General features: G+C 45.3%; 1 protein-coding gene across 1 annotated transcript in view; it reads left to right on the top strand.

The window, feature by feature from the left end:
* ANKH (ANKH inorganic pyrophosphate transport regulator) overlaps positions 1 to 27,905 on the top strand; it is a 170,962-nt gene that overhangs the window by 84,118 nt on the left and 58,939 nt on the right. Inside the window, exon 2 of the mRNA XM_007954199.2 lies at positions 18,096 to 18,312. Within this exon, the coding sequence (XP_007952390.1) occupies positions 18,096 to 18,312 (217 nt within the window). The remainder of the gene's footprint in view (positions 1 to 18,095; positions 18,313 to 27,905) is intronic.

Genomic DNA, 27,905 nt, shown 5'->3' with positions numbered 1-27,905 from the left:
AGCAGGGCTTGTGGGGCTGGCACGGGATTGGGCAGTGTTTCGTTCTGCTGTGCATGGGGTCGCTATGAGTCGGAAACGACTCGACGGCCTTAACAACAACAACAGAGTTCTAACAAGGGCATTATCAATTGTCCTGTGGCATTTTTAGGACTCCAAGAGGCTTTTCCGACTCCGCAGACTGGCTTAGCTGCCCATACGCTCCAAGCAGACCGTGTTACAGTTGTTGTACCTCTTTGTGAACATTCATGATTTAGGGCTGAAGTCAGTCATGAAGGGCATGAACCAAGTGGCAGTGGGATGGTGGGCTAAACAGAGTGGAGGGACTGCTTCCCCAGGCCCAGACTTCAGATAGATTTTGGAGATTTGCAACTGGCATTTGAGCTGGGACTGGGAGTTGGCACCATGAGGAAACACAAAGACTGAGGGTTAGAATGAGGTGCTTAGCTGGTTTTGCACCCTGGGACTTAGGCATTTTGTTTATTTTGTGTGCAATGAGAAGGATCATTGGTGGTTGTTTTTTTTCACTTTAAACTATAAAAGTAAAAAAATAATACAGATGTCGGTAAAGAAGAAGTCAATTATTTTCCCCTTCCTACTCCTGAATTTAGGAGCTCTGATGGTGCAGTAGTTAAAGTACTCGTTTTAAACTGCAGTGATTAAAGTGAAGGGTCAGTGATTTGAACCCACCAGTAACTCCACGGGAGAAAATGCGGTGTTCTGATTCTGGAAAGATTTATAGCCTTGGGAACTCTATGGGGCAGTTCTACCCTGTCCTGTAGACTTGCCGTTGGTCAGAATCAGTTTGACGGTAAAAGGTTTTTGTTGTTTCATTCCTTAACTCTACCTCTCCTAAACCAAAAACCAAACCCATTGCCATCGAGTCAGATCTGACTCATAGCGATCCCTCCTTGGGTTTCCGAGGTGGTATCACTACGGAAGTAGATTGCCCAACCTTCCTTCTGAGGAGTGGCTGGTGGGTTTGAACCACCAGGCTTCTGGTTAGCAGTCAAATGCCTTAGGCACTAGGCCACTAGTCAGTTTTAGTATCTAGGAAGGCAAGTGCCCCCTCACCAGTCTTCTTTGTCAAAGTTATCTTGTTTCTTCTTCCATATGAAAGTGTAAAACCATTTTGCCAAGGTCTGAGAGTAACCCTGAATCCCTAGAATTATGATTGAATCTCCATTAAGTGATGGATAAATTCAGAAAGGTCTCTGGTGTATTTATGATATTGAGTCTTCTCATCGAGTTTGCTTCTCCACTTATTCAGGCCTTGTTTTACGGACTTCAGTGAAACTCTGTGGTTTTGTTCATTTAGTACCTATATTTCTTGTTGAATTTATTCCAAGTTTATAATTTTGTCTTTTTTATAATGGAATCAAAACTACATTCTAAAAAGAGACACAATGGAATACTCTGCAGCACTAAAGGATAATGTCGAATCTTCAAAACAGCACATGATATGGATGAACTTGGAGGACATTATGCTGAGTGAAATAAGTCAGTTACAGAAGGACAAATACTGTATTAGTTCATTATTGTTAAAAGTCAAGGAAAGGTTTATATATGGAAGAAAACTTTCTTTGTTTGGTTACCAGGGGTAGGAGGGGAGAGGAGGGAACACTGAAAAATAAATTAGTTAATTAATTGATTAGAGAAAAAGATTATTGTAGTCCTTGAAAAAAAGAGAGAAAGAGAGATTGTACCTTCAGAAACAAAATAAGCTTTTCTTTCTTTCCTGGTCAGAAGTTACTTTTAAATAAGAAATACAAAGGTATTTTATAGAGGTTCTGGTGGTATCATGGTTAAGTCATTTGGCTGCTAACCAAAAGTTTGGTGGTTTGAACCCACCAGTCACTCTGCAAAAAAGTCATTCTGTAAATTCATAAAGATTTACAGCCTTACCAACCCAGTGGGTGTCACTATGAGTCAGAAACAACATAATGGCGGTGAGTATGGTTTTTTGGAAGGAGTTTTATGAGGAGATCAAAAGAGTTGTTTTTCTTTTAACACACATTTTAAATTATGCTTTAAAATTGTAACTGTCAACTGGCAAGATGTAGTAGTTCTACTACACAGTAGTCCTTTTGCTTTGGAAGCTCTACTCCGAGTGGAAATCTCACATGAATTGTTATTAGGTGCCGTCAAGTTGGTTCCGACCCATAGCAACCCTGTGTTCAATAGAATGAGACTACCAGTCCTGGTCCTGTGCCATGCTCACAATCATTTCTGTGTCTCCCCCTTCTTGCTGACCCTTTAGACCAAGCATGATGTCATCCCCTGATAGCATGTCCACGTGAGATGAAGTCTCACCGTGCTCCCTTCTCAGGAGCCTTCTCACTGTGCTTCTTCCAGGACAGGTTTGCTTGTTCTTCTGGCAGTTCAGGGTGTATTCAATGTATTCTACCAATACCTGCTTCAAGGGCATCAGTTCTTCTTTGGTCTCCCAGCTTTTGCATGGATGTGAGGTGGTTGAAAATACTATGGCTTGGGTCAGGCACCCCTTAGTCCTGCTCTTCAGCACTATGAGGTGTTTGCAGTACATTTGTCTAATGCAGTCCGTCATTTGTTTTCTTGAGTGCTGCTGCCAGGATTCCAGTAGTGGGTCAGTGACAAGGGGGAGCTGCATGAGGTGGACTGCCCCAGTGGCTGCAGGGAGGGGCTCAAGCACAGCAGGCATCGGGAGGATGGTGCAGGACCGGGCAGTGTTTCACTCTGTTGTGCACAGGGTCGCTGTGAGTCAGAACTAACCCGACAGCTTCCATGGGTGTTGATTGTGGATCCCAGTAAAATGAAGTCCTTGATGACTTCAGTCTTTTCTCTGTTTGTCTTGATGTTGCTTATTGGCCCGGTAGTGAGGATTTTTGTTGTCTGTGTGTTGAGATGTAACTTATACTGAAGGTTGTACTCCTTGATCTTCATCAGTCAGAGCTTCATGTGACAGGAATTGCGAGGGTTTCAGTAATGCTCTTTGGGCTGTGGGTATGTTTTGCGAGCTTCACTGTCTGCCCTCATTTTGTACCAGGAGGCTTACATTAACCTTCAACTGTCAGAAAGATGAACAGAAACTAAAGAATAACTCCAAGCTCACTACATAATTTAATGTGACATCCTGGAACCACCAAAAGAGCTCTGGATGTGACCAGTGGACTGTGATGGGCTCAGATGGTACCGGAATTAAGGCCCCACTGTTTGGAAGAAATTAGGCCTTTGATTGGGGATGTCCTAACTTCAGCAGATGCCCCTTTCCAGGCACTTACTCACCCATTTTACCTAAGAGAGAACTAGAAGATAGAGAAGAGCAACCTTGTTTTGGCATCTCGTGGAAGCTGTACCAAGCAGTTTGCGCTGTAGGGTTTCTTTGCCTAGACTGTGGGCTAGAGGCTGACCAGGCCCACACTGCACAAGAACAGCAGCATCCTGAGGTGCCGTGAGGCTACCCTTTCCTCCTTTAATGGGACTAGCCTCCAAGGAAGTTTAATTTAGTACATGTTTTTAGAAGGGCACTGCAATCTCCAGACTCTGTAACCATCACACAATAATCATGACTTCCTGTAGTAGTTATTTTAATACTTTCTAAATGTCTGGAAATGTAATAAAACATTTACATGTGGGCACATGCACATTCCTTTGTCTGCTTTGTTATTTGATGATGGAGAGGTATTCATCCGCCCCCGCCCGTGCAATATCTTGCCAAGCGCTGCATGGAAGAGGAGAGAACTCTAACTGGCGTCTGGTTTGAGCTGCACCCCATGTTGCCAGGTAACCTTGAGCAAGTCCGAGAATCTCAGTGAGCCTCCAGTAGCCTCATCTACCCTGGTGTTGGAGTGCGCTTAGCTGAAACTCGTGAGATAGTATGTGAACATGCGGTCAAGAGTTTGCAGTGCTGTGTGTGTGAGGTTGTTACTGCCACCTAATTGTGTCTTCAGTGAGTTACTGTTCTGTCAACAGACATGCTTTCTGTATGAGCAGCACCCTTCCAGGGCTCAGAGGGCAAGGATACAGGTGTCTGCTTTCACTGGGTCCCCTGGATCCCCTTGCCTATGGGAGGAAGCAAATCGATTTTCACAGGCAGACGGCCCGAGTCACAGTGGGCCTGGACTCACGGAACACAGCCCAGCATGTGCTCATGGGCTCATGGACTGTCTGTGTGAAATAGGAAGACGGATCAAAGTGTACTTGGTTTTCTCTCATCAGTCTAGAGATTTTCAGAGCACTTTAGTTTTACCTGCATTGTGTTATAGCTTATTGTTCATATTGCTTTTCTGGGAGAAAAACAGTAGGCATAATAGTATCGCCGTAAAGCCACAGTCCATCCAGGGTTTGTAATTTTTTTTCCCAGTAGTGCCAGGTGTTTTGATTTGTGGCAGTATCAATCTCACCTCTAGCTTTTTTCTTTTAATACATTTTATTGAAATATAATGATGTACAACAAAATACACAAAACTAAAGTGACATGGGTTAGTGCTTTTTTTTTTTTTGCAGTGTTCCCTCTCCCCACCCACCCCTGATAACCAACAAAGTTCCTTCATATATAAACCTTTCCTTGACTTTTTACAGTAATGAACTAATACTATATTTGTCCTTCTGTGATTGACTTATTTCACTCAGCATAATGTCCTCCAAGCTCATCCACGTTACACAGCGTTTTGCAGATTCTACATTATTCTTAAGTGTTGCATAGTACTCCATTGTGTGTATGTACCATAGTTTGGTTATCCATTCTTCTGTTGATGGACACCTAAGTTGTTTACATCTTTCTGCTATTGTAAATAGTGCTGCAATGAACTTGGTGTGCATATATCTGTTCTTGTCCTGGCTCTCACTTCTTTAGAATATACACCTAGTAATGAGATTGCTGGATCAAATGGGATTTCTAATTCCAGCTTTTTAAGGAGTTGCCGTAATGCTTTCCACCGTGGTTGTACCCTTTGACAGTCCCACCAGCAGTGAGTGGATGAGAGTCCCAATCTCCCCACATCCTCGTCAGCATTTGTCATTTTCTGCCTTGTTGAGCTTTGCCACTCGTGCCGAGGTGACATGGTATCTCGTTGTTTAGATTTCCATTTCTCTGATGGCTAATGATGGTGAGCATTTCTTCATGTGTTTGCTGGCTGCCTGAATATCCTCTTTGGTAAAGTGTCTGTTCATGTCTTCTGCCCATTTTTTAATTGGCTTGTCAGTGTTTTTGTTGTTGAGGTGTTGGAGTTGTCTATAAATTTTAAAGATAAGTTCCTTGTCAGATATGTCATTGCTGAATATTTTTTTTCCCAATCTGTAGGTTCTCTTTTTACTCTTTTGGAAAAGTCTTTGGAGGCACATATGTAATTCTTAAATCCCAACTTCAACTCATGGCACCATTTGACTTGTCCTCATTTTCCTGCCCCACAGTGGTAACCTTTGTTTTGTCCTGTGTTGTGTTATGAACAACTTAGTTCAACGAGATGGTTTTCCTTAACCTAGAATACCATAAACCAGGTCAATATTTTTACCTCAGAACAGCATTTGTGGGTGCACACAGCGGAGCAGACGTGGAAGACAGCTTTGTTCTGATTGAATATTATCCATTTGAACGTTGGTGGGACTCCTGTCTCTTGTGTTTGCATGTGTGTACATGTGCATGTCTCTGTGTGTATACATGTGTGTGTGTCTGTGTCTGTGTAAAACACTGTTGTTGTTGTTAGGTCCCGTTGAGTTGGGTCTAACTCACAGCGACCCTGTGTACAACAGAGTGAAACACGCTCATCCTCCTAGTTGTTGCTATGTTCGAGCCCATTGCTGTAGCTGTTATTTTGTGCTGCAGGGTTTCTGTGTTGCCCTTTTAGTCATAGGCCATATTACTGAATCCTTACAAACTGGACTCAGGAAGGTTTATCATGGGCTGAATGGACTGACTCATTTTAACTCCTTCTCAACTCACATTCCTATAAACAGTCAGATTAGAGGCCTCAGACCCTTAGAAATCTTTCACAAAACCTGTTGTGTGCTAGTCACCGAAATACCAATGGTTAGTCACAGCTGAACCCCATGCAGAAATAAATGATGCTTCAACAGCTGAGAAGCGAATAAAAGCTTTGAGCATATTAAATACATGGGAGGATACATGCGCCTCTGTTTACAAGGAACTCGTAAATACTCTTGTGCCTCTTTGGAAGGCCACGGTGAGGAGCTTCTCAGATCCCCACCACGTTGGTGATGGGACAGGTGCCTGCGCTTTGCAGGACATCCCACCTGGTGCCACATTCGTAGGTTTCGTACTTTTCACTGTGCTTTTTAGGGCTGATTGTAGAACATGTCAACACGATTTCATTTATCCTCACTTTCTCGGCATGGCTCAGATATGTGATGTCACGCCATTCATTCTCCATGTCCACATGGTGGTGCTTGCTAACATGACTATTACAAAAGCGTCTTGTCTTCACTTTCATCGTCTTTAGAGCTTCTTGTAAAAAGAGTCTTCAACCAGACGTTCTCTTTCATCTGACCAACCAGTCTTCTTCCATTAAAATAAATTGCCCGAGGCCAGCAGTTGGCACCAGCTACAGTGCCTGTTTCAAAGTGAAGGGAGGGTTTGGTTCCAGTTTAATAGAGTGATGGGTGGGGCCATAAGCTCTGAGGTCAAGCTGTTTGGAGTCTTCTCCCAAGTCAAGATAACCTTGCATGAGTGACTTAGCCTCTTCACACACCAGTTTCCTCACTGGAAAGCTGGGAAATAACTATCTCCCTCAGAGAGTTGTCAGGAGAAGTGATGAGCTTAGAGTTGTGTCTTTCACAGAGCAAACACTCAGGAGGTGATCCCCTGTTATCAAGTCGATTCTGACTCGTAGTGACCCCCATTGGGTTTCCAAGACTATAAATCTTTATGCAAGTAGATTGCCTCATCTTCCTTCTCACGGAGCAGCTTGTGGGTTTGAACCACTGACCTTCTGGTTAGCAGTCAGGTGACTTACCCACTATGCCACCAGGGCTTATTACCAAGAAATGTTAGCTCCTAGAATATTTTCATTGTCGTCATTGTGGTCAGTAGATTTTGTAACGTCCAAATGGCAGTGGGCATTGACTTCTCCATTCGTTCCTGCATTTCTGAATGTTGGTGGAAGACAACAGACACCATGTCTGAATGGTGCAGTCGAGTCAGAAGAAGGAATGGGGCAGCTGAGCTGCTCAGAGATCCATAGCTGAGGTTAAGACTCTGGACTAGTCAAGAGAAAAACATCATGAAGCAGAGGGTTGTGTGGAGAGAGGGCTAGTGAAGCGACTCCCAGGCTCCCAGAGTTAACTTGTTATCCTAGACTGTTCTTTACGGAGTGTTTTTTTTAACAATTAGGAAGTTATTTTAAACTCACGTCTGAAATCAAATGGGCATATTTGTGGGATATTAACCAAGAAACTTCTGTCATTTGGGGATCGTAAGTCTTTATAAATATAAGCAATTTAGTAGAGAATGTGGGAACTTCAGTGATAGTAGAGCCAAGGCTGCCATCAAGGTGAGGAATGTGTGAAGACTCCAGTGGCCCGTGAAGTTTTGGGTTTTTTTGTTTTAATAATACTTTATTGTATTGCTGGTGAAGGTTTACACAGAAGTTTCAGTTCCCATTCAATTTCTACACAGATTGTTCGGTGACATTGGTCACATTGTTCACCATGTGTGAACGTGGTCATTATTTCTGTTCTGGTTGTTCTGTTTCCATTAATCATTTCCCTGCACCCTTACATTCTCATCTTTATTTTAAACCAGTTGTTGGCCATTTGGTCTCATAAGTGATTTCTTAAAGGATCAGAAGCATTGGTTTTTAAAGCACACTGGAATTGTCAGAGCAATATTTCTTTGTCGGATCTCCCGCCATCTTGACAGTTCAATTTGGACAGGTTAATAAGCATCCTATTTCAGTGGAAGATCGGGTGGATATGAGGAGGGTCCTTTGACCCTAAAATGTATCCTTTAAGGAATGGACACGTTTCTGAATTAGGAAGTCATAAAGTAAAATGCTTTTCATTTCCCTTGAAATGCTGAAGAAGCCTTCAGGAGAAAGCTGAGTCAGCTAGACCCACTGCACTGTTGCGTAGTCCACCCCTGTTCTTTATAGAAACTCCTCTCCAGGTACTGGCAGTGACAGAAAAATGGGCGGCGCCTCTTGGACTCACCCAGTGCTGCCTCGGCGTTTTCGGGAGGCGCTGAGAATGGACAGCAGTGTGCCGAGCCGTGGCCTGACCACTGCAGAGGTCATGCTTCATTTTCTTGCTGCCCCCTTGCAACCACAACCTCGTGTGTGGGTGTCCGTTTCTTGGCCAGCGCTCCAGCTAAACAGAGCGAGGGTGTCTCATTTAGAGCGGTATAGATCCTTAAGAAAATAAAGCAGGGCTGGAAAACTACCGGGAAGGCAAATGAGCCGATTTAACCCAAGCCACTTTTTCAAACACAGACACACAGAACAATAACAGTGGAAAATTACAGGAACCCAGACTCCTGGAGGGGACTGAGATCTGAGCGTGGGAATCACACATGTCCCTTCAGGAAGCTGTTCCTGTGGGTGGCCGTGCTTCCCCAGGTACTCGCCACATCTCCACAGCTGGAAACGTTCTGGGGACCTTGGATTTGAGAATGGTGGTTACATTCTATCTCACCTGCTACGGTGGTCTGTTTGCTCTGTGTCATCAGTGGCCCGGGCCTGCGGAGCTGTAGGCAGAGGCCTTGCCTTTTATCAAGGGATTAGGTAACAGTCTGGGCTGTTTCCTTGCAGGAGAAGATTAGTGCTTAGCCCTCATGTTCCGTTGCCTTATCTAACCCAAGGTGAGGCAAGTGGAGGAAGTAGTCATCTTAGTGAAAGGAAACTAATAGGACTCCCAGCATTTCATATCACATAATCTCTTGCTATTTGGGGGTACAATCCCAATTTTTAGCTTGGTAGCTTTTCGTGGATGAATTGGAAACTCCTTTGTCCATAGGAGCAGCATGATGGTTTTCAGCCATGTGGCTGTGCATGTCCATTAGGAGGTCAGAGGCTGGCAGCCTTTGTCCTTCCTCATTCAGGAATGAGGGCCCTCGCTCCTGAATGCCTTGTTGCCCTTCCCAGCATCCACCTTTCAGAATCGGGAGATTGCCACCCTGGTTAAGTGTCGGTGGCACCCTTAGTTCTTAGCAGATGTCTCTCAGCCTCTCCAGGGTCTGGTCAGAGAAGCCCTCTTATCCTTCTAATCCAAGCTGTTGACTTTTTCCTTCTTACATCAGCTGACTTCTATAACAGGGTGCTGAAGGGGAACAATTTGTCCTATATCAACGTTGGCATCCAAAGGAAGAGAAAACAGTGGAGTTGGAAAAAAAATCTTTGCTTAAGCTTTATATGCGAGAGGCTAATTAGGTGACTCAGCATTGAGTTCTGTTTATGTCCATGTATCCACAGTAACAGTCCAATCACTACAAGGTATCCAGTGCAGCACAGTAGAAGTATCAGTGGAAGTCCCCACCTGTCTAGTGACAAAGTGACACTCTCTTTCCCTATTTTAAGTACTTAGATTCTACCAAAAATGGGTTTAAATAAACCCAGAAAACTAAGGCCCCAGTTGGTGGATTTTATGAATGATCAGACATAAGTTGTGTATTGCAGTGAAGTCATTCATTTGTCCCTGGCTTCAGCTGTGTGCCAGGCATCTTGCTAAGCAGATGTAGGAAACCCTGTGACAAGTAAGTCTAACCTCTGTTTCAAGGGGTTAACAGACAGGCAGTTAAGGCTGCAGGCTGCTACATTTCATCTGAGGAAGGCAGTGATGGGTCAGTGCAGGGTGTTACAGGGCAGAGGGGAGGCAGGCCTGGAGGAAGGGCTCCCAGAAGGTATGATTTCCACTCAGATTGAGTTCACAAGGTGAATGGGATAGGATGGGGTAAAGGTGGGTCCCGAGGAAGAAAGGGCGTGTACAGAAGCCCTTAGGTGAGAGACCACTTGGTAGTTCCAGGAAACTGTACCTTGTCTAGATCTAGAGGAACACAGAATACAAGGGGAGGTGCAGAGAGGTGAGACCAGAGAGCAGAGGGAGGGCAGTGCATTGACGGCCTTTGTGGCTACTCACTCCTTCCACTAATACTTACTGAATGCCAACTGGCCAGTGCCATGCACCATTACAGACCCAAAGAATGATCTCTATGGAGCGCATAGTGCCTCCTGAAGGGCCTTGTGTACCACTCTCAGGGTTGTGACTTTTATCCTGAGGGCAGTGGGTAGTCACCCAAGGCCTTTGGGCAGGAGCGCACCCGTGTTGGGTTTTCATGATCTGACCGTAGTGTTGAGGGTTGCAGAGGAGCATGGGATAGAAGGATCTTTAGTGACCTGACCCGAGGCCTGACGGTAGCCTGGGCAGAGCTGCACAGGTTCAACAGTGGCTGAGGAAGGCTGATGGATGGGGCCAAGAAATGCGTGGAGGTGAGGGATGAAAAGACCTTGAAGATCCTCCGGTTTCAGGGTGGGAGGCCTATGTGCACTCATTCAAGCAAAGCCAAGTCTGCAGGAGCCCAAATAGCCTGCTGATTGGTGAATTCCATTTAGGAACGGTAGACAGTAAAGGGCAGGGGCATGTTCTGAGCTCAGACAATCAGATTGGTGGGCCACTCTCTTAGTGTGGCCGTGCTTGGGGCTCAGTGGTAGTTTTTGTACTGTACACACACGAGCATGTCACTGGTTTCCAGGCGGGAGAGAGGCTGTGCTGCCTCTGCCCCAAGCCCGTGCTCAGCAAGGAGTCACCGCCTGGGACTCCTTCCTGTGGGACACAGAGAATGCCTTCTGGTGAGGACGGCATACAAAACCTGGCAGGATTTGGGGTGAGAAACAAAGCAGACAGCAAACACCGTGAATGTGGGAGGTGCTGAGGCAGCACCCATGGCTGTACGACACCTTCTGGACCCAGGTGTGTCTTTCAGTCCAACATTCCACATGGTGAATGCCATCTGCATAGAGAACACTGATCTGAGGTGTGAGGAGAGGCCTCGTGCCGTGTCATCCAGGACCAGAACCAGCAGGGATGATGAAGCAGCTTCGTATTTACAGTTGTTGGAATAAAGTGTCTTTACTTTGGGAGGCACCTGAATGTTTGCAAACATACTGTTACCTCTATACTTAAGAATGTCGTGGGTCAGAATTATGATTTAATGTCTTATTCATGTGGAAGACTTACTTCCCTGACAATTTTTAGCTGAGTTTTAAGACCACAGCAACTCCAACCACAGCAACCATTCTTCCGGGTGTTGGCTAGAGATTTGACCATGTTTTAGAGAGATGCTTCCAGAAGAACACTAGTTAGCTAATTAATGCCAAACTATAGTTAATTGGAAGCTCTAGTGCCACAGTGGTTAAGGCATTTGGCCACTAACCAAAAAGTTGGTGATTCGAACCCACTAGCCACTCTGCAGGAGAAAGATGAGGCAGTCTGCTTCTGTAAAGATTTACAGCCTTGAATACCCTATGGGCAGTTGTACTCTGTTCTGCAGAGTCACTATGAGTTGGAATCAACTCAGTGCTAGTGGGTTTGGTAGCGTCACTAGGGATAATGATGGTTCACTAGAAGAATTCTTTTTTTTTTTTTTTTTCCCTTAATTGTGATTTGGGTGAAGATTTACAGAGCAAATTCACTTTCCATACAGCAGTTCACATACATTTTGTCTCATGACATTGACCACAGTTTATCACAATGCAACAGCTCCCCTCCAACCTCCTCCCCATAGTTATCTCTTCCCAGTGTCTATCCCTCCATGCACTCCTGCCCCCTGAGCTGTCTCCCTGTGCATAAGCAGCCCTTCTTTCTCCCATGATTGTTCTCTCCAAGGAGAGTATCTACCTGAGGTAAATGTTCAACTCATATGCCTGTCTTTTGTTTGGCTGGAAACCACAGGTGTGGGTTGAATTTCACTGGAAAAATTCTTGCCTTCCACACAGGAAACCCAAGTTCAGTTCCTGGCCAGTGCAATCTCTGTACCTGTCTTCATGTTGCTATGATGCTTCTGTTCTGGAGTGCTTAGTCCTATTATACATAGTGCTGCCATGTGTTTGGGGCTGCCTCAGTGGCCACTAACATGACAGCATAGTTATTATATTACATAGTTCCAATGCTGCAGAGCCCTGGCCCTCTGGGTTTCATTCTGCTGCAGGGCACTTGTTTTTTCTGCCTGTATCCCGTAGATCATCTTGTTCAGTTCCCTGGCTTTAAATACCTTCTATATACTCATGGTGGTGTAGTGCCTATGGCATTTGACTGCTAACCAGAAGGCTGGTGGTTCAAACCCACCAGCCACTCCGTGGAAGGAAGGTTGGGCAGTAACCCAACTTCTGTAGTGATACTGCCTCAGAAACCCAAGGAGGTGTCACTATGAGTCGCATCCGCCTCGGCAGCAGTGAGTTTGGTTTTTGGTTTTTGGTTTTTGGTTTTATCTCCCCACATACCAGCTATCTTACTTCTCTACTCAGAATTCTAATAGGCAGCTTAAACCCAGTGTCTAAAATGGTGCCCTTTTTCCTCCCAAACCTTCCCTTTACCAGCCTTCCCAGCTCAGTAAATGTTGTTGTTGTTATGTGCCGTCGAGTCAGACCCGACTCATAGCGACCCCTCCCTGGGTTTCCGAGGCAGTGTCACTACAGAAGTAGATTGCCCCATCTTTCTCAGTAAGTAGCTCCACTTTTTTCCCAGTGACTCCAGCCAAAAACTTCAGCTTCATCCTTGCCTTCTCATTTTTCCTGACTCCCATCTTGTAGTCCATCACCAAACCCATTTCTTTTACCTCCAAAAAACTCTTGAATCAATCCACTTCTCTCCATGTCTCCTGCTGCACCCTGGCCCAACCTAACATCTCTCACCTGGATGCCCACTAACCTCTGGGCTTCCTGCTTCTGCCCTTCCCTCTGCAGCTGTGAAACTAGGATGCGCCTCCATCACACCTCTGCTTACACCTTTTAATGGTTTCCCACTGCACTCAGAGCAGAACTCGGTGCTCCGGATTGCCTCAGCTCACCTTCCACCCCTCTCTACCTGTCTTAGGGCCTCCCCTTTCTTCCTTCCAAACACTATGCTCTCCTGCAGGCCTTTGCCCTCCTCCAGCTCTTCCCACAGGGGGGTGCATTCTTACTCTTTGGGTCTCAGCTCTAATGTCCCTTCTGTAGCAGGTGGCCTTGTGTAATCTAAAGTCAGGTCCTCCAAGGAACCTCTATCTTGTTAGTATGTTTCTTTTCTTCAGTTCTTACCACAATAACTGTTTATATTATGTGTGTACATTTTACTTTATTCTTTCAAATACTTACTAATCTTTACCATGTGATCTCCTACCATATTTTAGGTCTGGGGATGGGACTGTGAACCAGACAAAGTTCTCTGGCCCCTGATGCTTACATCCTACAGACAATAAGACAGACTAATCATTAGTCTACTGTCAGGTACTGAACATGCTATGAAGAAAAACAGGGTGAGCAAATTGAGAGAGATAGAGGAACCAAACGCATGTTCCAACCCCAAACTCTGTTGCTGTTGAATCTATTCCAACTCATAATGACTCAGAACTGCCCCACAGGGTTTCCAAGGCAGTAATGTTTACAGAAGCAGACTGTCATATATTTCTCCCATGGAGCAGCTGGTGGGTTTGAACCCCAGACCTTTCAGTTAGCAGTCAAGCACTCAACTACTACACCACCAGTGCCCCTTAACAGTAGGTTACTGAAGGGCATGTGAGAACTTAATGAATGATCAGAAAACATCACAAGACAATGGATGATTCATTCAATAAATGGTTTTCAAGAAATAAACTACTTGGTGAAAATTAATCTTCATCTTACATTCCTGGATAATTAAAAAGCCTAAGTGTGTAATCAAACCATAAACAAAATTACTTCATCTCTGATTGGGTAAAGTGGCAAAGTCCAGAACAACAGAAATGCTCCAAAAAATGAACGATGGGCGACATAATAACATGTTTCCAATGTCATGAAATTAAGAGAGAATCATGAGATTAAGAAGCTACAAACTGGGAAAAATACTTGTGACAAATGGAATAAGGTGATAATAACATCAGTAGGTCACATGTCTTCACTTCCTGAGCTCTTTTTGCCTTGCATTTTACCATTTCTGAAATCAGTATATGGTTTTCAGTCAACGTGTGCTTTTGATGTGGTTAGTCATTGAAAACATTAAAGCAATGATAGATCTTACAAGCAGTGGTATTGTTACACGCTGTCCGTTCCAACTGACAGTGACCCCACGTACAACAGAACCAAACACTGCCTGGTCCTGTGCCGTCCTCACAATCATTGCTACGTTTGTGTTATATAAGCTACTGTCTGAAAACTGTTACCAATTATATCTCAAATTTTTCCTTTTTTTCCAGTGACAACTTAAAAACTTCCCTCTTAGCTTTATGGAGCACGTGCTCTGCCACGATGCCTTAGAAAGGAATGTTCTCTTTTACCAAAGCTGATCTAAGACCCTAACACCCTAACACAAAGCAAATCCTCTGCCCAACAGGCAAAGTGAGTCAGAGGGTGCCTGTTGTGCGTCAGAGCCCAACAAGCAAGAAATAGCATCTTACAACCAAAATGTGATATTTTATAAAAAGGTTATAAAAATTATTGTGAACATTAAGGTTCAATTAACATTAAGTGATTTAACAAATATTTGAGTGTTTACTTTGTACCGAGGTGATAGGTATACATTGGTAAAGAAAACAGACAAAAATCCTTATTCTCAGGGGCCTTCTCTGTGCCAGTCATGTTTGATGGTGTGTGTACTGCTTATACTCAGTCTAGGATCCAGAAAACCCGCTGCCATCAAGTCAACTCCAACTCATAGTGACTCTATAGGACAGAGTAGAACTCCCCATAGAGTTTCCAAGGATGTGAATCTTTACAGAAGCAGACTGCCTCATCTTTCTCCCATGGAGCCACTGGAGAGTTCAAGCTGCCCACCTTTTGGTTAGCCACTAACGCTTGATAGGTTACGTTATTTCAGAGAGAGTTAAGTACCTTGGCCTAGGCCCCTGAACACTTAACATTTCAGCCAAAGTGGGCCTCACTCTAAAACCTGGGCTCTTTCCTCAGGTTCCCATCATTGCTGAGGTAAATGTGCCCTTCCTTCTTTCACCCACCTCAGCTCTGGGTTTAAGACTAAATCGGGAACCAGCCAAAGCTGATGTCTTGTTAGCAGATAATAAAGTTTCGTCAGTAAGACCCAGAGACAGCCTCATCCTACTTTAGTTCAGTTACATGCTTTATTTTTAAGTCAACATATATTAGCTACTGGAACCAGTAAACAGTCAACAGTCATAAGTTTGGGCAAGAAAGGGAAAGACAAAGAACAAGCCATACACTTTTCACAGTGTCTGAGAGAAATTGTAATCAGATGTTGTCATAAGTTGGGTTTTCTAGAAACAGAACCGAATTGGAGATTCTTGTGCAAGTGATTTACCGAGTGAGTGCTCTCAGAAGAGAGGAGACAAGGCAGAGGGAAGGGAGTAGAAACAGCTGGTTTCCACTGGAGACTGGGGGCCTCCCCTGATCCCATGGGGAGCCATGGGGTGGAGGCATGGAGATGTGCTCCCATCCCTGGATCAGTCACCAACTGGCTGTGTGCTGCTGGGGGGACAGAGGAGTGACTGACCAGCCCAGCACTACGGGGAGGTTGTCCAGAGGAAGATGGGCACTGCTCAGTCAGGGAACCTGGGGAAGGGCACCAGCATCCGCTGTGTCACTATGATCAGGGGTTGGGGTTGGACACCTAGCAGGAGCCCTCTGACTGGGTTCACCTGTGGAGCAGAGGAGCTGCTTTGTTTTAGGGTGTTAAGGTCAGTTTGAGTAACGGAAAACCCATTGCTAAGGCAGTGTGCACTCTGTGAAGCTAAGAAGGAAGTTTTTAAGTTGTTAGTGAAAAAAAAAAAGAGAGAGAATGTGAGATATAATTGGAAACAGTTCTCAGAATCTAGCATATGTAATAGCAGCTTTGTCAGGAGAGTGATGCTGAATTCCTCCAGCTATCCTACATGTTCATTCCAGATTGTTCTAAAAGCATTTTCACACTGGTGTTTTCTCATCGATGTATTTTTTCTAACAGGGCTTGGTGTAGAATGTTGGTTTTCATGTATTAGTTTGAATATATTTTCATGTCTTTAAGTTTTCATGTATTAGCTGTTGTTTCTCGAGTAAAAGGAATAAAACATCCCAGCAGAGGATTAGAAGGTGAAGCCCCTGGGGTTTTGCTGGTGAATTCTACCTAGGCTAGTGCCAGGACTGCCGGCACTGTTACAGTTAGGTGCCAGAAGACCACCCGCTGAAACAAAGGCTCATTTTATGTGTAAAATGATCTACACCATTTCATAGGCACCCACACACACACACACACACACATATTTTAGCATCTTTGAAATCTGGACACACTTTACAGTCAGTGGCATCTGACAGTTATCATTGGGGGCATTTAGTTTTTTCTTAACTAGTTGCTGTTGAGTTGACACCAACTGATGGCAGCTTCGAGTGTACCAGAGTTGAGCTGTGCTCCTTGGGGTTCTCCCGCCCCCCTAAAAAAAAACAGAAAAAAGAGACCCACTGCCATCGAGTCAGTTCTGACTCCTCGTGACCCCATAGGCTTTCCATGGCTGTAAATCTTTACAGAAGTAGATTGCCTCGTCTTCATCCCATGAGCAGCAGAGGCCCTGAACTACTGACTTTCTCATTAGCAGCCAAATGCCTTACCCACTGTGCCACCAGAGCTCCTTAGGGTTTCCAGCGGCTGAATTTTCAGACATAGATCACCAGGCCTTTCTTCCAAAGTGCCTCTGGGTGGACTCAAACATTCAGCCTTTGGGTTAGCAGCTGAGTGTGTTAAGCATTTGCACCACCCAGGTGCCTTGGTCTTACCTGAGCTAATGTATCCTACCATGGATAGTGCCTTTGATTCAGTGCACTTTTCTCTTTCAGGCACTCATTGGGTCACTGCACTGCTGCTATTCAAATGCGTTTTCGCCAGTCCTAGCAAGGTCGGACTCTGGCGATGGGCTGTAAATCATAGGGCTGTAGAGTAAGAGCACTAAGCAATAGAGAGGAGAATGCATTTCACTCATTGCTTCTGCTCTCCATTCAGGTAGCAGCCCCGAGCGTGGCTTTCATTAGCGTGATTGTGTTTCTGTAGTGTGAGTCCGTGACAGCCCAGGCGGTGCAGAAATCTCACCCTCCTGGTCAAGCAGTTGCTTGTTGCCCGACGTCAGAGGTGGTGGGCGACATTTTGTTAATGCAGGTCGACAGGGACCTCCATGTTAACCATTTCGGAGGCAATTTGTCAGTCGAGTAGGTGAGATAGTTTGGTAATGCCATCTGGATGGCTTCCTAGGCCTCAGCAAGTCTTGAGAAGGATAATTAAAGTCATAAGGAAGTCCGTGCCCATGGCTTCCTGAAGCGAGCATTATCTGAAAGCATTGTGTTTGGTGTTAAGGTTTCTTTTTTATATTTGTCTGCACAGAGCTCAGAAGTCGATTTCAAGTTTAAACTGCAGGCAGAATTGGGTAAACAGTATCCTCTGGTACCCAGTTCACAGGTTTTTGGTTTAAATTCCTTGGATACCTTTCTCATAACCTAGAATGGACTCTTATACAATGAATAAACACATACCACACACACGGTATTTAAGGATATGTATGCATGCGTATGGATGGACACACACACACACACATACACACACAATTTTCTAAAGAGAAAAGAAGCCATTACCCACCCCACTGGACACTCCTTTCTGGAATGCCTGCTACCATTGTGTAGATCCAACCCATAAATAAAATGTAACATCTTAGCATTTTTCAATCAATTTTAAACCAGAACACTAGAATTACCTTCTGATGTTAACATAAAATACTTGCTTTTTTTTTTTTTTAACTTTTACTTTAACCCCAACACACAGTTATCTGTGCAGAAGCTAATATGGATGAAAATGGAAACCAAAAACCTTTTATCACGTTCCAGTGAGATTTCCCTCCTAAGCTGCTTAGAGTTTCTATAGAAACAGTATCTGCTGAGTTTTATTTTAGAAGTGCAATTCCCATGAGATTGCATGACGTTTCTAATGCTGTGTGTCGTCTTTCCCTGCCACAGGCCTTGAACCGCGGTATTGCTGCTGTAAAGGAAGATGCAGTTGAAATGCTGGCCAGCTACGGGCTGGCGTACTCCCTGATGAAGTTCTTCACAGGGCCCATGAGCGACTTTAAAAACGTGGGCCTGGTGTTCGTGAACAGCAAACGTGACAGGACCAAAGCCGTCCTGTGCATGGTGGTGGCCGGCGCCATCGCTGCGGTCTTCCACACTCTGATAGGTAAGCGTGCAGACCACCCGGCAAGAACCCAGCTTGGGTCACACCTTCTTGCTTTGAATTTAACGAGAAAACACCCACTGCCATTGAGTTGATTCCAACTCGTAGTGACTCCCGCTGGGTTTCCAAGGTTTTAAATCTTTATAGAAGTAGATTGCTCCATCTTCCTTTTGTGGAACAGCAGGTGGGTTTGAACCACCAACCTTCTGGTTAGCAGTCAGATGTCTTAGGCACTGCATCACCAGAGCTCCTTTTAACTTACATAAATATATTTATTGTAATAGGCGAATTCTTTAGTAATTATCAAATACTCCCCATGAGGACTTCAGGGATGGAAAGAATGGAGGTTGCACTCTTTGCTAAGAAAACGAAATGTGTTTTATCTGGGAAGGTGTAGTTTTGTGTCTCTGGTTCCCAAACCATGTGTCAGAGAAGGATGATTTCGTTAATAGCTGTTGGCATAATAGCTGCTTGAAGGTTGGTGGTTCGAACCCCCCAACTGCTCCGCAAGAGAAAGTTATGGCAGTCTGCTTCTGTAAAGATTAAACCACTGCCTTCGAATTGATACTGACTCATAGCAATCCCCATTGGGTTTCCAAGACAGTAAATCTTTGCATAAGTAGATTGCACAGTCTTCTTTCCACTGAGTGGCTGGTGGGTGTGAACTGCCAGTTTTCTGGTTAGCAGTCAAATGCCTTAAGCACTGTGCCACCAGAGCTCCAAAGGATTTATCTGTAAAGATTACAGCCTTGGAAATCCCATAAAGATTATAGCCTTGGGAGCCTTATGGGGCAGTTCTATTCTGTCCTATAGGGTTACTATCAACTGGGATCAACTCGACAGCTATAGAGTTTTTGGTTAAAGTCAACAAAATGGAGACAGCTTTTATTAGAGGCATACATTGTTGTACAGATATATTTAACCTGGAGAATAAAAATATAGTGAATATTTAAAATTAACTTTTTTAGGTAGTGGGAATAATCGACAGGCTTTTTAATTTATTAAACTTAATTTTCTATAACAGCAGCCAAACCAGTTGCCATCAAGTCAGTTCCAGCTCACAGTGCCCCTGGGTGTGCAGAGCAGAACTGCCCCACAGGGTTTCCACGGCCACGACCTTTCAGAAGGGTTTGGACCACCAACCTTTTAGTTGGTAGCCAAGCTTTTAACTGTTGGCCCTACCCAAGACCTCACTGCTATATTTTATTCAAAGACAGGATGAAGTACTCTTGTGATACCTTTCTTTCCATGAAACCAGAGGAAAGCTGTAGCATACAGATATGACTGACCTGCAGTTTAACCAAGGCCCCTCCTGTAGCAGAGGGGAGCTCACTACTTTCTTGGTGGAGATAAAACACCAAGAGTGTGCTTTCCTTGGCTTTAAGATAATTTTGCATATGTAGCTTAAAAACAGGGTGCACATCTGCTGACCTCAGTTGCAAAAAGCACTGTGAAAGATGGGCCACAAATCCATTGTGTCCCTCACACTTGACATGTTGTGTGGGAGCCATAAATGTCAGCAGGGAACAAAGGAGCCAGGCGCGTAACCCAAGCGCTGACAGAGTGCCGCTGCCAGCTCATGTTTGCTCACATAACTGGAAATCTAAAGACAATAGGGTGGTAAGCCTTTGTGGTTTGCCTTTGTTAATGTAGCATGCATAGAAGGCTGTGTGGATGGCAGTGGTTGCTGATCTGCCAGCTAAGCTGTCAGAGCTGTGATACCAAAAACAAAACCAGACTCACTGCCATCGAGTCGATTCCGACTCATAGTGACCTCCATTGGGTTTCTGAGGCTGTAAATCTTTACAGAAGTAGACCACCCCATCATCCATCCATGGAGCACTTGGTGGGTTTGAACTGTTGACCTTCTGGCTAGCAGCCAAGCCAAATGCCTTATCCACTACACCACCAGAGCTCCTTATGATAGCAATTGTTTAGTTTGTGCTTGGAGTTTCTGGGGCTGGCGTGGGAAGGAGATGCATGTCCGTCCATCCATCTCACTGCTGTCAAGTCAAACCCGACTCATAGTGATCCCTCCTTGGGTTTCTAAGGCGGTATCAGTACAGAAGTAGATTTGCCCAACCTTCCTTCCGAGGAGTGGCTGGTGGGTTTGAACCGCCAGCCTTCTAGTTCACAGTCACATGCCTTAGGCACTATGCTATCAGACTGTGAATAATGGTGGAGGGACTGGGTATCTGCACACATCTCTCCAATTTCAAGAAAGTTTCTGCAGCTAGATTTTCAAAGAGAATGTATATATTTGAGAAAATAACAATTTAAAAAAATAAAGGGCTTGTCTAAATGGGTGAATTAATTCCTTTTTGCTACTGTTCTTTTTATTTGGCTTCCAAATAAATCCAGCATTCCATGTTTGTGCTCTGATTGAATGGGATTTTTGAGCTTTTGTTGTTGTGGTTATGTGCCGTCGAGTCAGACCCGACTCATAGTGATCCCTCCTTGGGTTTCCGAGGCGGTATCACTACGGAAGTAGATTGCCCCACCTTCCTTCCGAGGAGTGGCTGGTGGGTTTGAACCACCAGCCTTCTGGTTAGCAGTCAAGTGCCTTAGCCACTATGCTACTAGAGCTCCCTTAATAACTAATTATTAGCTGTTGATACTTATGGGAGAGAAGCCAAGTACGCTGTGTTATTAAGACGGTAGTGAGGAAATGTGCTCATGGAAATAAAAATCATCATTTCATAGGTAAAATCCCATTTTTTTTCAGTTTTAAAATACATCATTAAAATCTCAACTTTAAACCAGAAAGGTTCTGTGACCCAGATAAACTTAACAATCATTTTTATTAGTTTTGACATTTTTGTACTTAGTGCTTCTTGCCTCCTACCAAAAAAAGAGAAGTCTCCAGTTGCGGAGAAAGCACGCATCAGTTTCTCCTGAACCCAGAAGCTCTCATGATGACTTTCCTCTTCAGTTTGTTGGTGTCTTCTTAGCTTCCCACCCAACTCTTGAATTGCCTCTGGCTTCTGGTGTCTTTGCTCACCCCCGCTTTCCTTTCTCACTCATCCTTTACACTTTTCTGAGGTCCCTGGGTGGTTGCAAATGCTTTACACTCAACTACAAATCTAACGGTTGGCAGTTGGGACCTACCCAGTGGGGCCATGGAAGAAAGACCAGGAGATGTGCTTCCGTACAGGTTACAGCCAAGAAAACTCTATGAGACAAGTCTACTCAAACACCTGGGATGCTGTGAGCTGGAATCGACTTGATGGCAGTGTGTTGGGTTTTCACTTTTTGTAGCTTTCCTGTACCCCGATCTTGCTCCCACTATGTTCCCCATCATCCTGACCACAAGCTCCATGATGGGCATGTTGTCAGCCACCCCCACCTTCTCCTCCCGGCAAACTTCATATTCACCTTCCTGCCAGTGCCACTTTCTCCTTTATGTGTAGCCTGTATCAGACACCTGAACCCGCTTTCACGTCTGAGTGATGAAAACAGCTACTGACATATCAGTTTGAATAGTCAGCTCTCAGATAACTACGCTAATGATGGGAGCAGTGATGCCAACAAACCAAAAGAGCAAATGCTCCAAACACATTAGGCCTGAGAAGTTTGCCGGTGGTCTTCCTAATCACATTGGCTTGGGCTGATATTAAACTGCACCTATTCCCTGCACAAACAGCTCACGAACGGGTCCAAGAATAAGTACAAGAAGCTGCATATTACAGATTAATCATGCTGAAGTCACAGAGAGGAAATGTGAACCAGAGTAATCTAGAAACTTCATTGCTCTGTTCTTTTGTTCAGACAAAACCACTCCTCTTGTTGCCTCAAGCTTTCCTTTTTTAGGGCTTTTTTCCCATTGCCTTCATGCATTTGTTTCCTTTTAACAAGATCTTGTCTAATTTTCTGATGGCATTTCTGTAAGGAAATGAGAGCCCAAGAGCGAGGGAGGTGAATCCTCTGGGAAGTTGGGGACTGAGAGGTCTCCTCGTGAAGGGCTCACGTCTTAACTAGATCTGAGCAAAGAGCTGCATTTGAGCTCAACTCTTCCTGATGTTTTCCCGCTCTTTGATTTCTGGTGGAACCTAGAATGCTGACCCTGTCCTCTAATATTTTAGTACAGGGATTTCCAGTAACATTCCAGGCGTCTGCTCCTGTGTCTAGCACCTGGCTGTGGTTGGTGACGCCTCCACATTGCGCAGTGTTTTGGTTCATGTCTTACCCCTGGGCTCCTTGGAGCTTTGCTTCTGCTTTGCCCGTTGACTCTTTTTACCTTTGAAACGTTAGGTACTCTTCCCAGCATGGTGCCTTATGTACATTTAACTAACACAACGCTCTTTTCAGATACCCACCAATGTTGATACAATTCACCCATTTTCCCCTAAGGACATCATTAATACAAGTGAGACATTTTCTGTGTAAAGAGACACCCCACTTCTGTTGATAGAGCTGACCTTCCTGCTTTGAGTGGTGGGGGATTTTATTCCCTCAGTTACCCTTCCCAGGCTAAAGGAGAGGAAGAGGAAGAGGAAGAGTTGTGCTCTGTGTCACTCTCCTTTTAAATAATCCAGTGCTCACCTGTCCCATGATGACCCAATAGAACACTTCTTGGATAAATAGTACATTCATGTCATTCCAGATCTTATTGATCAATCATTGGGAATAGAGGTCCAGTAGGCATGGCAATGCAATACACACTTGTCCTAAAGTAGCCATAGTCCACAGGAAGGTGTGTGTCTTCAGTGCTGATTTCTAGATACACCCTAGTGAAAGCTGTTATCAGCTGGCTGAGAGACAGGCATAAACCAAAGTCAGAGAGGACTTCAGAGAGCAGAGTGAAGGCGGGTTAGCAGAAGAGAAAGCGCTATTGGTGAAGGAGGACGAGGGAGGCAGGTGGCAGCCACGCATCTGTAAACGAGGAGGAAAGTGGGAACATGAGGGTGCGGTGGTGATCCTAACAGCACAGTGTAGTAACAGGTTTGCAGCCCAGCAGACAACCTCAGAAAGCACAGGGGAGGAGAGAGGGGCGGGGAGACAGCAGGGGCAGCCGAGGAGGGGGGACTGCATGCAGAGAGAGGCCTGAGCCCTGGAGCGTGCAGCTGTATTCCAGGAACACCCAGATCCACCCACACCAGTGGGCATTTACTGAGAAGTCTGAGGGACAGCCTTGTTGAATAAAGCAGATTGACTCTAGGTTCAAGGAGCCCTGGCTGCACAGTGGTTAAGCGCTCGGCCGCTAATGGTAAGGTCAGCCACCCAGTGGCTTCCCAGGAGAAAAGGCCTGGCAGTCTGCTCCCTGTGAAAAACGCTCTGGGGCAGTTCTCTGTCACGTGAGGTCGCTATGAGTCAGAACTGACTCAACAGTGCGAACAGCGACACTATAATTTTCATAGATGCGTGTTTAACAGCTTTAATTATAGCACAATGTCTATATGTTTGGCCTTTTTGCTTCTTCATAACCTCATGATCCCTGAGGACGGTGTTTACTATTTAGAGCAATTAAAGATATTTTATCCTTCTGCATCATCACCTTGGTAAGATTTTTTCAGGCGTTGAGTATTCCACAGTGCTTCCAGGCATTGAATGCCAGATTCCCAGACTGGTTCTCTGTCTTAGGATTTCTCCCAGTCTGGGTGACCGTCAATATTACATCCACTTCCACATCTGTTAATAACCCACCGGTCCCTGGAGGATCGTCTTTGCTCCGGGAGGAGTTCACATTTGACCGTGTCAGCCTTTGAACACCCAGTGTCAGACTCTGCTCCTCACCTTCACTAACCCGGTGGCAGCTCTGGGTGTCAGTTAGTGGATCCCAGTGGGCCGTTCCCAGTAGGTCCAGGTCAGAGAGCACTAGAAGCTCTTTTGTGGTGTCATCTGTTGCTGTGAGGCCCTTAATAAAAAGGGCACCTTAGACTAGTTACTTGCTCCTTCTCATTTTGTTTGAAGTCATTTGGAAATTCTTTTGCATTCTCTGCCTTTTTTTCTCCTTTTGGGCCCCACTGGTGAGATGAGTATCCTCCCGTCCCTGAGGCCTTTGCACGTGGTGGTGGGCTTTCCAGACCTGGCTGCAGGGGATGCCAATGACTGCACAGGCACGGCCCCAGGAATTGAGGGCCCCCGAGCTCCAGATAGATCACCCAGCCCTAAGGTTCCTGTCTAGTCCATGGGCAGCAAGAGCCCTGCCCTGGAGACCCACATTGCAGGAGTCTTGGACTATTTCAGGAGCTCTGGTGGCATAGTGCCTAAGGCACTTGACTGCTGACCAGAAGGCTGGCAGGTCAAACCCACCAGCCACTCCTCAGAAGGAAGACTGGGCAATCTACTTCTGTAGTGATACCACCTTGTAAACCCAAGGAGGGGTCGCTATGAGTCGGACCCGACTCCATGGCAGTGAGTTTGGTTTTATGGTTTGGATTGTTTCTCCTGTGTTTGTCTTGGCCTTTGTTGGGCAGCTGCCAGTAAGTGTCCCTTCTGAAGCATAATTGAAGACTCATCTCTGAGACAGGATTCTTTAACACTGTAAGGCATGGGGTTTGCCACCACCACACCTTAATTTAGGCCAGTGGTCCAGGGCCGTGTGATCCTTTTACCCCTCTTAATTCATCTGTAAAAGCAAGGAGAACTTGACAGCCTTGTATTTGGTTTCATTTGGGTCCACGTTCATCTCACTTCATGGAAATGAGCATTGACTAACCTGACAGACTGCTGTGGATTTTAGATTTCTCACCATGTTTCCTTCCAGCAGTGACCTTTAAGCCCTCTTCTGTGTTCTGAAGCAGCCCAGATGGTCTACATTGCTCAGGGAGACAAAACCTGTGGGTTCCCGTGTTCTGACAGTGAGCAACTGAAGACATTGCTAGAGGTTTACGGTTTACCACTCTTCTTAACAAACATTCCATTATTCATGGGTTACAAAGCAACCCTTGAAAGGAAAATTGGTGCATTTGATACTACTTAAAGCAAGGGTGCAAGGAATGACCAGGCAGTTTTCAAGTACTGCTGTGTAAGAAAGCACCCCAGTACTGGTGGCTCAGAACGAGCATTTCGTTTTGTTGACACCATGCATTATCCGGGCAGGTCTTTTGGACTTGGCTGGGCTCATGGCTCTGGGGTCAGCTGAGGGTTAGGATGTGGTTCTGCCACTTTTGGCAGGCTCAGTGGGGGCTGTTGGCTGACAGTAGCTGGTCTGGGTGGCTGCTCAGTGTTGGATTACCCAGTAAGCAGGGTAAGCACGGACTTCCTTGTGCTTACTTGCTAGTCTGTTGTGACATTTACACATTTTTCAACACATTCAAGATTCTCTTTCTAGGTATGCCTGGCATCTGTGTCACCCAGCCCCACAGCACCTTCCCACAGAATCAAAGCCTCTTCAAATTCACAATCCCTGATAGGCGTGGGGTTCCCGGTAAGCAGCATAAGCATGGGCTTACTTATGCTTATGCAGTAATCTATAGTGAACAGTTTCACAAGGTTTTTAGCACAGCATGTGCAGCTGTTCACTGTAGGTTAGTAAGTAAGCACAGGTAGGCCCATGCTTACCTTGCTTATTGGGTCCTCTGCCCCTGCCACTCCTGAGACAGCCGCGCTCCCTTGCACATAGCTTCTCTTCCTCCACTAGTGGAGCCTGAGCTTCTCCAGGTGGCTGTGACAGGGTGGTGTAGTGCTTAAGGCATTTGACTGCTAACCACAAGGCTCGCAGTTCAAATCCACCAGCCACTCCACAGAAGAAAGACTGGGCAATCTACTTTTGTAAAGATTTACCACCTTGGAAATCCAGCGGGGGCTGCTGTGAGTCACGTTGGCAATGAGTTTGGTTTTTGTTTACCGACCTCTCTCCAGGGAACGTGTCTTACTCACACCTGTGCAGTAAGCCCTACCCAGTTCACTAAGCACTGACTGAATAAATGCATGAACTCACAATCCCCAACAGAAGTGCCTGTGGCAGACTACAAACATCCACAGTTCCCCCTCTCCTCCCTGCATCCTTGCTGTTTGCACAGGGACCTCGCAGTTTCTCCCATCAGGAGTGGGGAGTCTATTTCCCAGCCTGGAACCCTAGGCTGGCCTGAGGTTTCATTGGGTCATCAGCCTGGGTGAGAAGTGCTGGGGGCCACTTAGCATTCCCGTGCACCTCCATCGATTCTCCTGGAGCCCTGCCACAAAAAACAAACAAACAAACAAAAAAACCAAACTCACTGGGTACAGTAAGTTTCGACTCATAGTGACCCCTCCTTGGGTTTCTGAGGCACTGTCTCTACAGAAGTAGACTGCCTTAGGCACCACACCACCAGAGCTCCTTGAGAGAAGTCAGAAGCGCACAGAAAATTACTCTGACCCCCCACTCGACTGAGTCTTGATACTAAGGAGCTCTTATGGGAAAGTCTCACATGTCCTGTATTTATATCACATTTGGGTTTTGAGATCTCCCTGGAGCCAAAACCATGTTTTCCTATATTCTCCAGGTAAAACTTGCACAGTGCAGAGGATAGATGAGTGATATGTCTGTGATATGCCCTCATGCACAGGCCCGGTCACAGCTGCATTAGATGTCAATTGCCTGAAACAAGACATCTCACACGTCTTTGCTGAAGTGAATTAAATGTGGCCTGTCAGCCATCCATAAGCACACACACTTTGGAATTGGTACATTTCCAGGTGTGGTGTTACTTGCTCCTGTGAAAACCCTACTAGATAGAATAAAATGGGTTAGTAAATACTATTGTGAAACCTTTAAAACCAAAAAACAAAACCAAACTCACCGCTGTCGAGTTGATCCTGACTCATAGTGACCCTTCCTTGGGTTTCCAAGGTGGTATCACTGTGGAAGTAGATTGCCCAACCTTCCTTCCCTCTGGTTAGCAGTCAAATGCCTTAGGCATTATGCCCTCAGAGACCTTTAGGTGTGGAGAATTAGGGAATTGTAATTAGAATAAAACCAAAACAAATGAACGAACAGCTAAGTTCCCGTCCAGGCGGTGGGGACTGCTGCTGACCCCATGTGTCTGCAGGTGGGGTGTGCTCCCTAGGGCTTCGCTGGCAGATTCTTCTGATGCAGCTTCCAGGCCTTTCTACAGAGTGCCTGCGTGTGGACTTGAACTCTGGCCTTTCGGTTAGCAGTGAAATATTTTTGCCACCCAGGGACTCCTTGAATTAGAAGGTTTCTCAAAATTGCTTTTTGGAAATACCCATCTTACCCTGTTATTAAAATGCCAAAATGAAGAACAACATCTTTTTCCTCAGACCCCATGGAAAATAAATGTCTATAGAATTGGTTCTGTTAATATTAATAGTTCATGGCATTTTACAAGTGCTAATAACTATTGGGTTGACAAGTTCGAAAGAAAGAACCATTGATTCAGAAAACCCTGTTGGCTGAGGTTTCAATTTCTCCTTTGATTGGATGACCCCTCGATTTCTCCTTTGATTGGATGATCTCTCAATTTCTCCTTTGATTGGATGACCCCTCGATTTCTCCTTTGATTGGATGACCCCTCGATTTCTCCTTTGATTGGACGACCCCTCGATTTCTCCTTTGAGTGGACGGCCCCTTCGATTTCTCCTTTGATTGGACGGCCCCTTCGATTTCTCCTTTGATTGGGCGGCCCCTTCGATTTCTCCTTTGACTGGACGGC

This window comes from Orycteropus afer, unplaced genomic scaffold (assembly GCF_000298275.1).
Source record: "Orycteropus afer afer isolate SDZICR_OR568_19922 unplaced genomic scaffold, OryAfe1.0 scaffold00442, whole genome shotgun sequence".
NCBI lineage: Eukaryota > Metazoa > Chordata > Mammalia > Tubulidentata > Orycteropodidae > Orycteropus > Orycteropus afer.
This window is presented reverse-complemented; position numbering and strand designations above follow the sequence as displayed.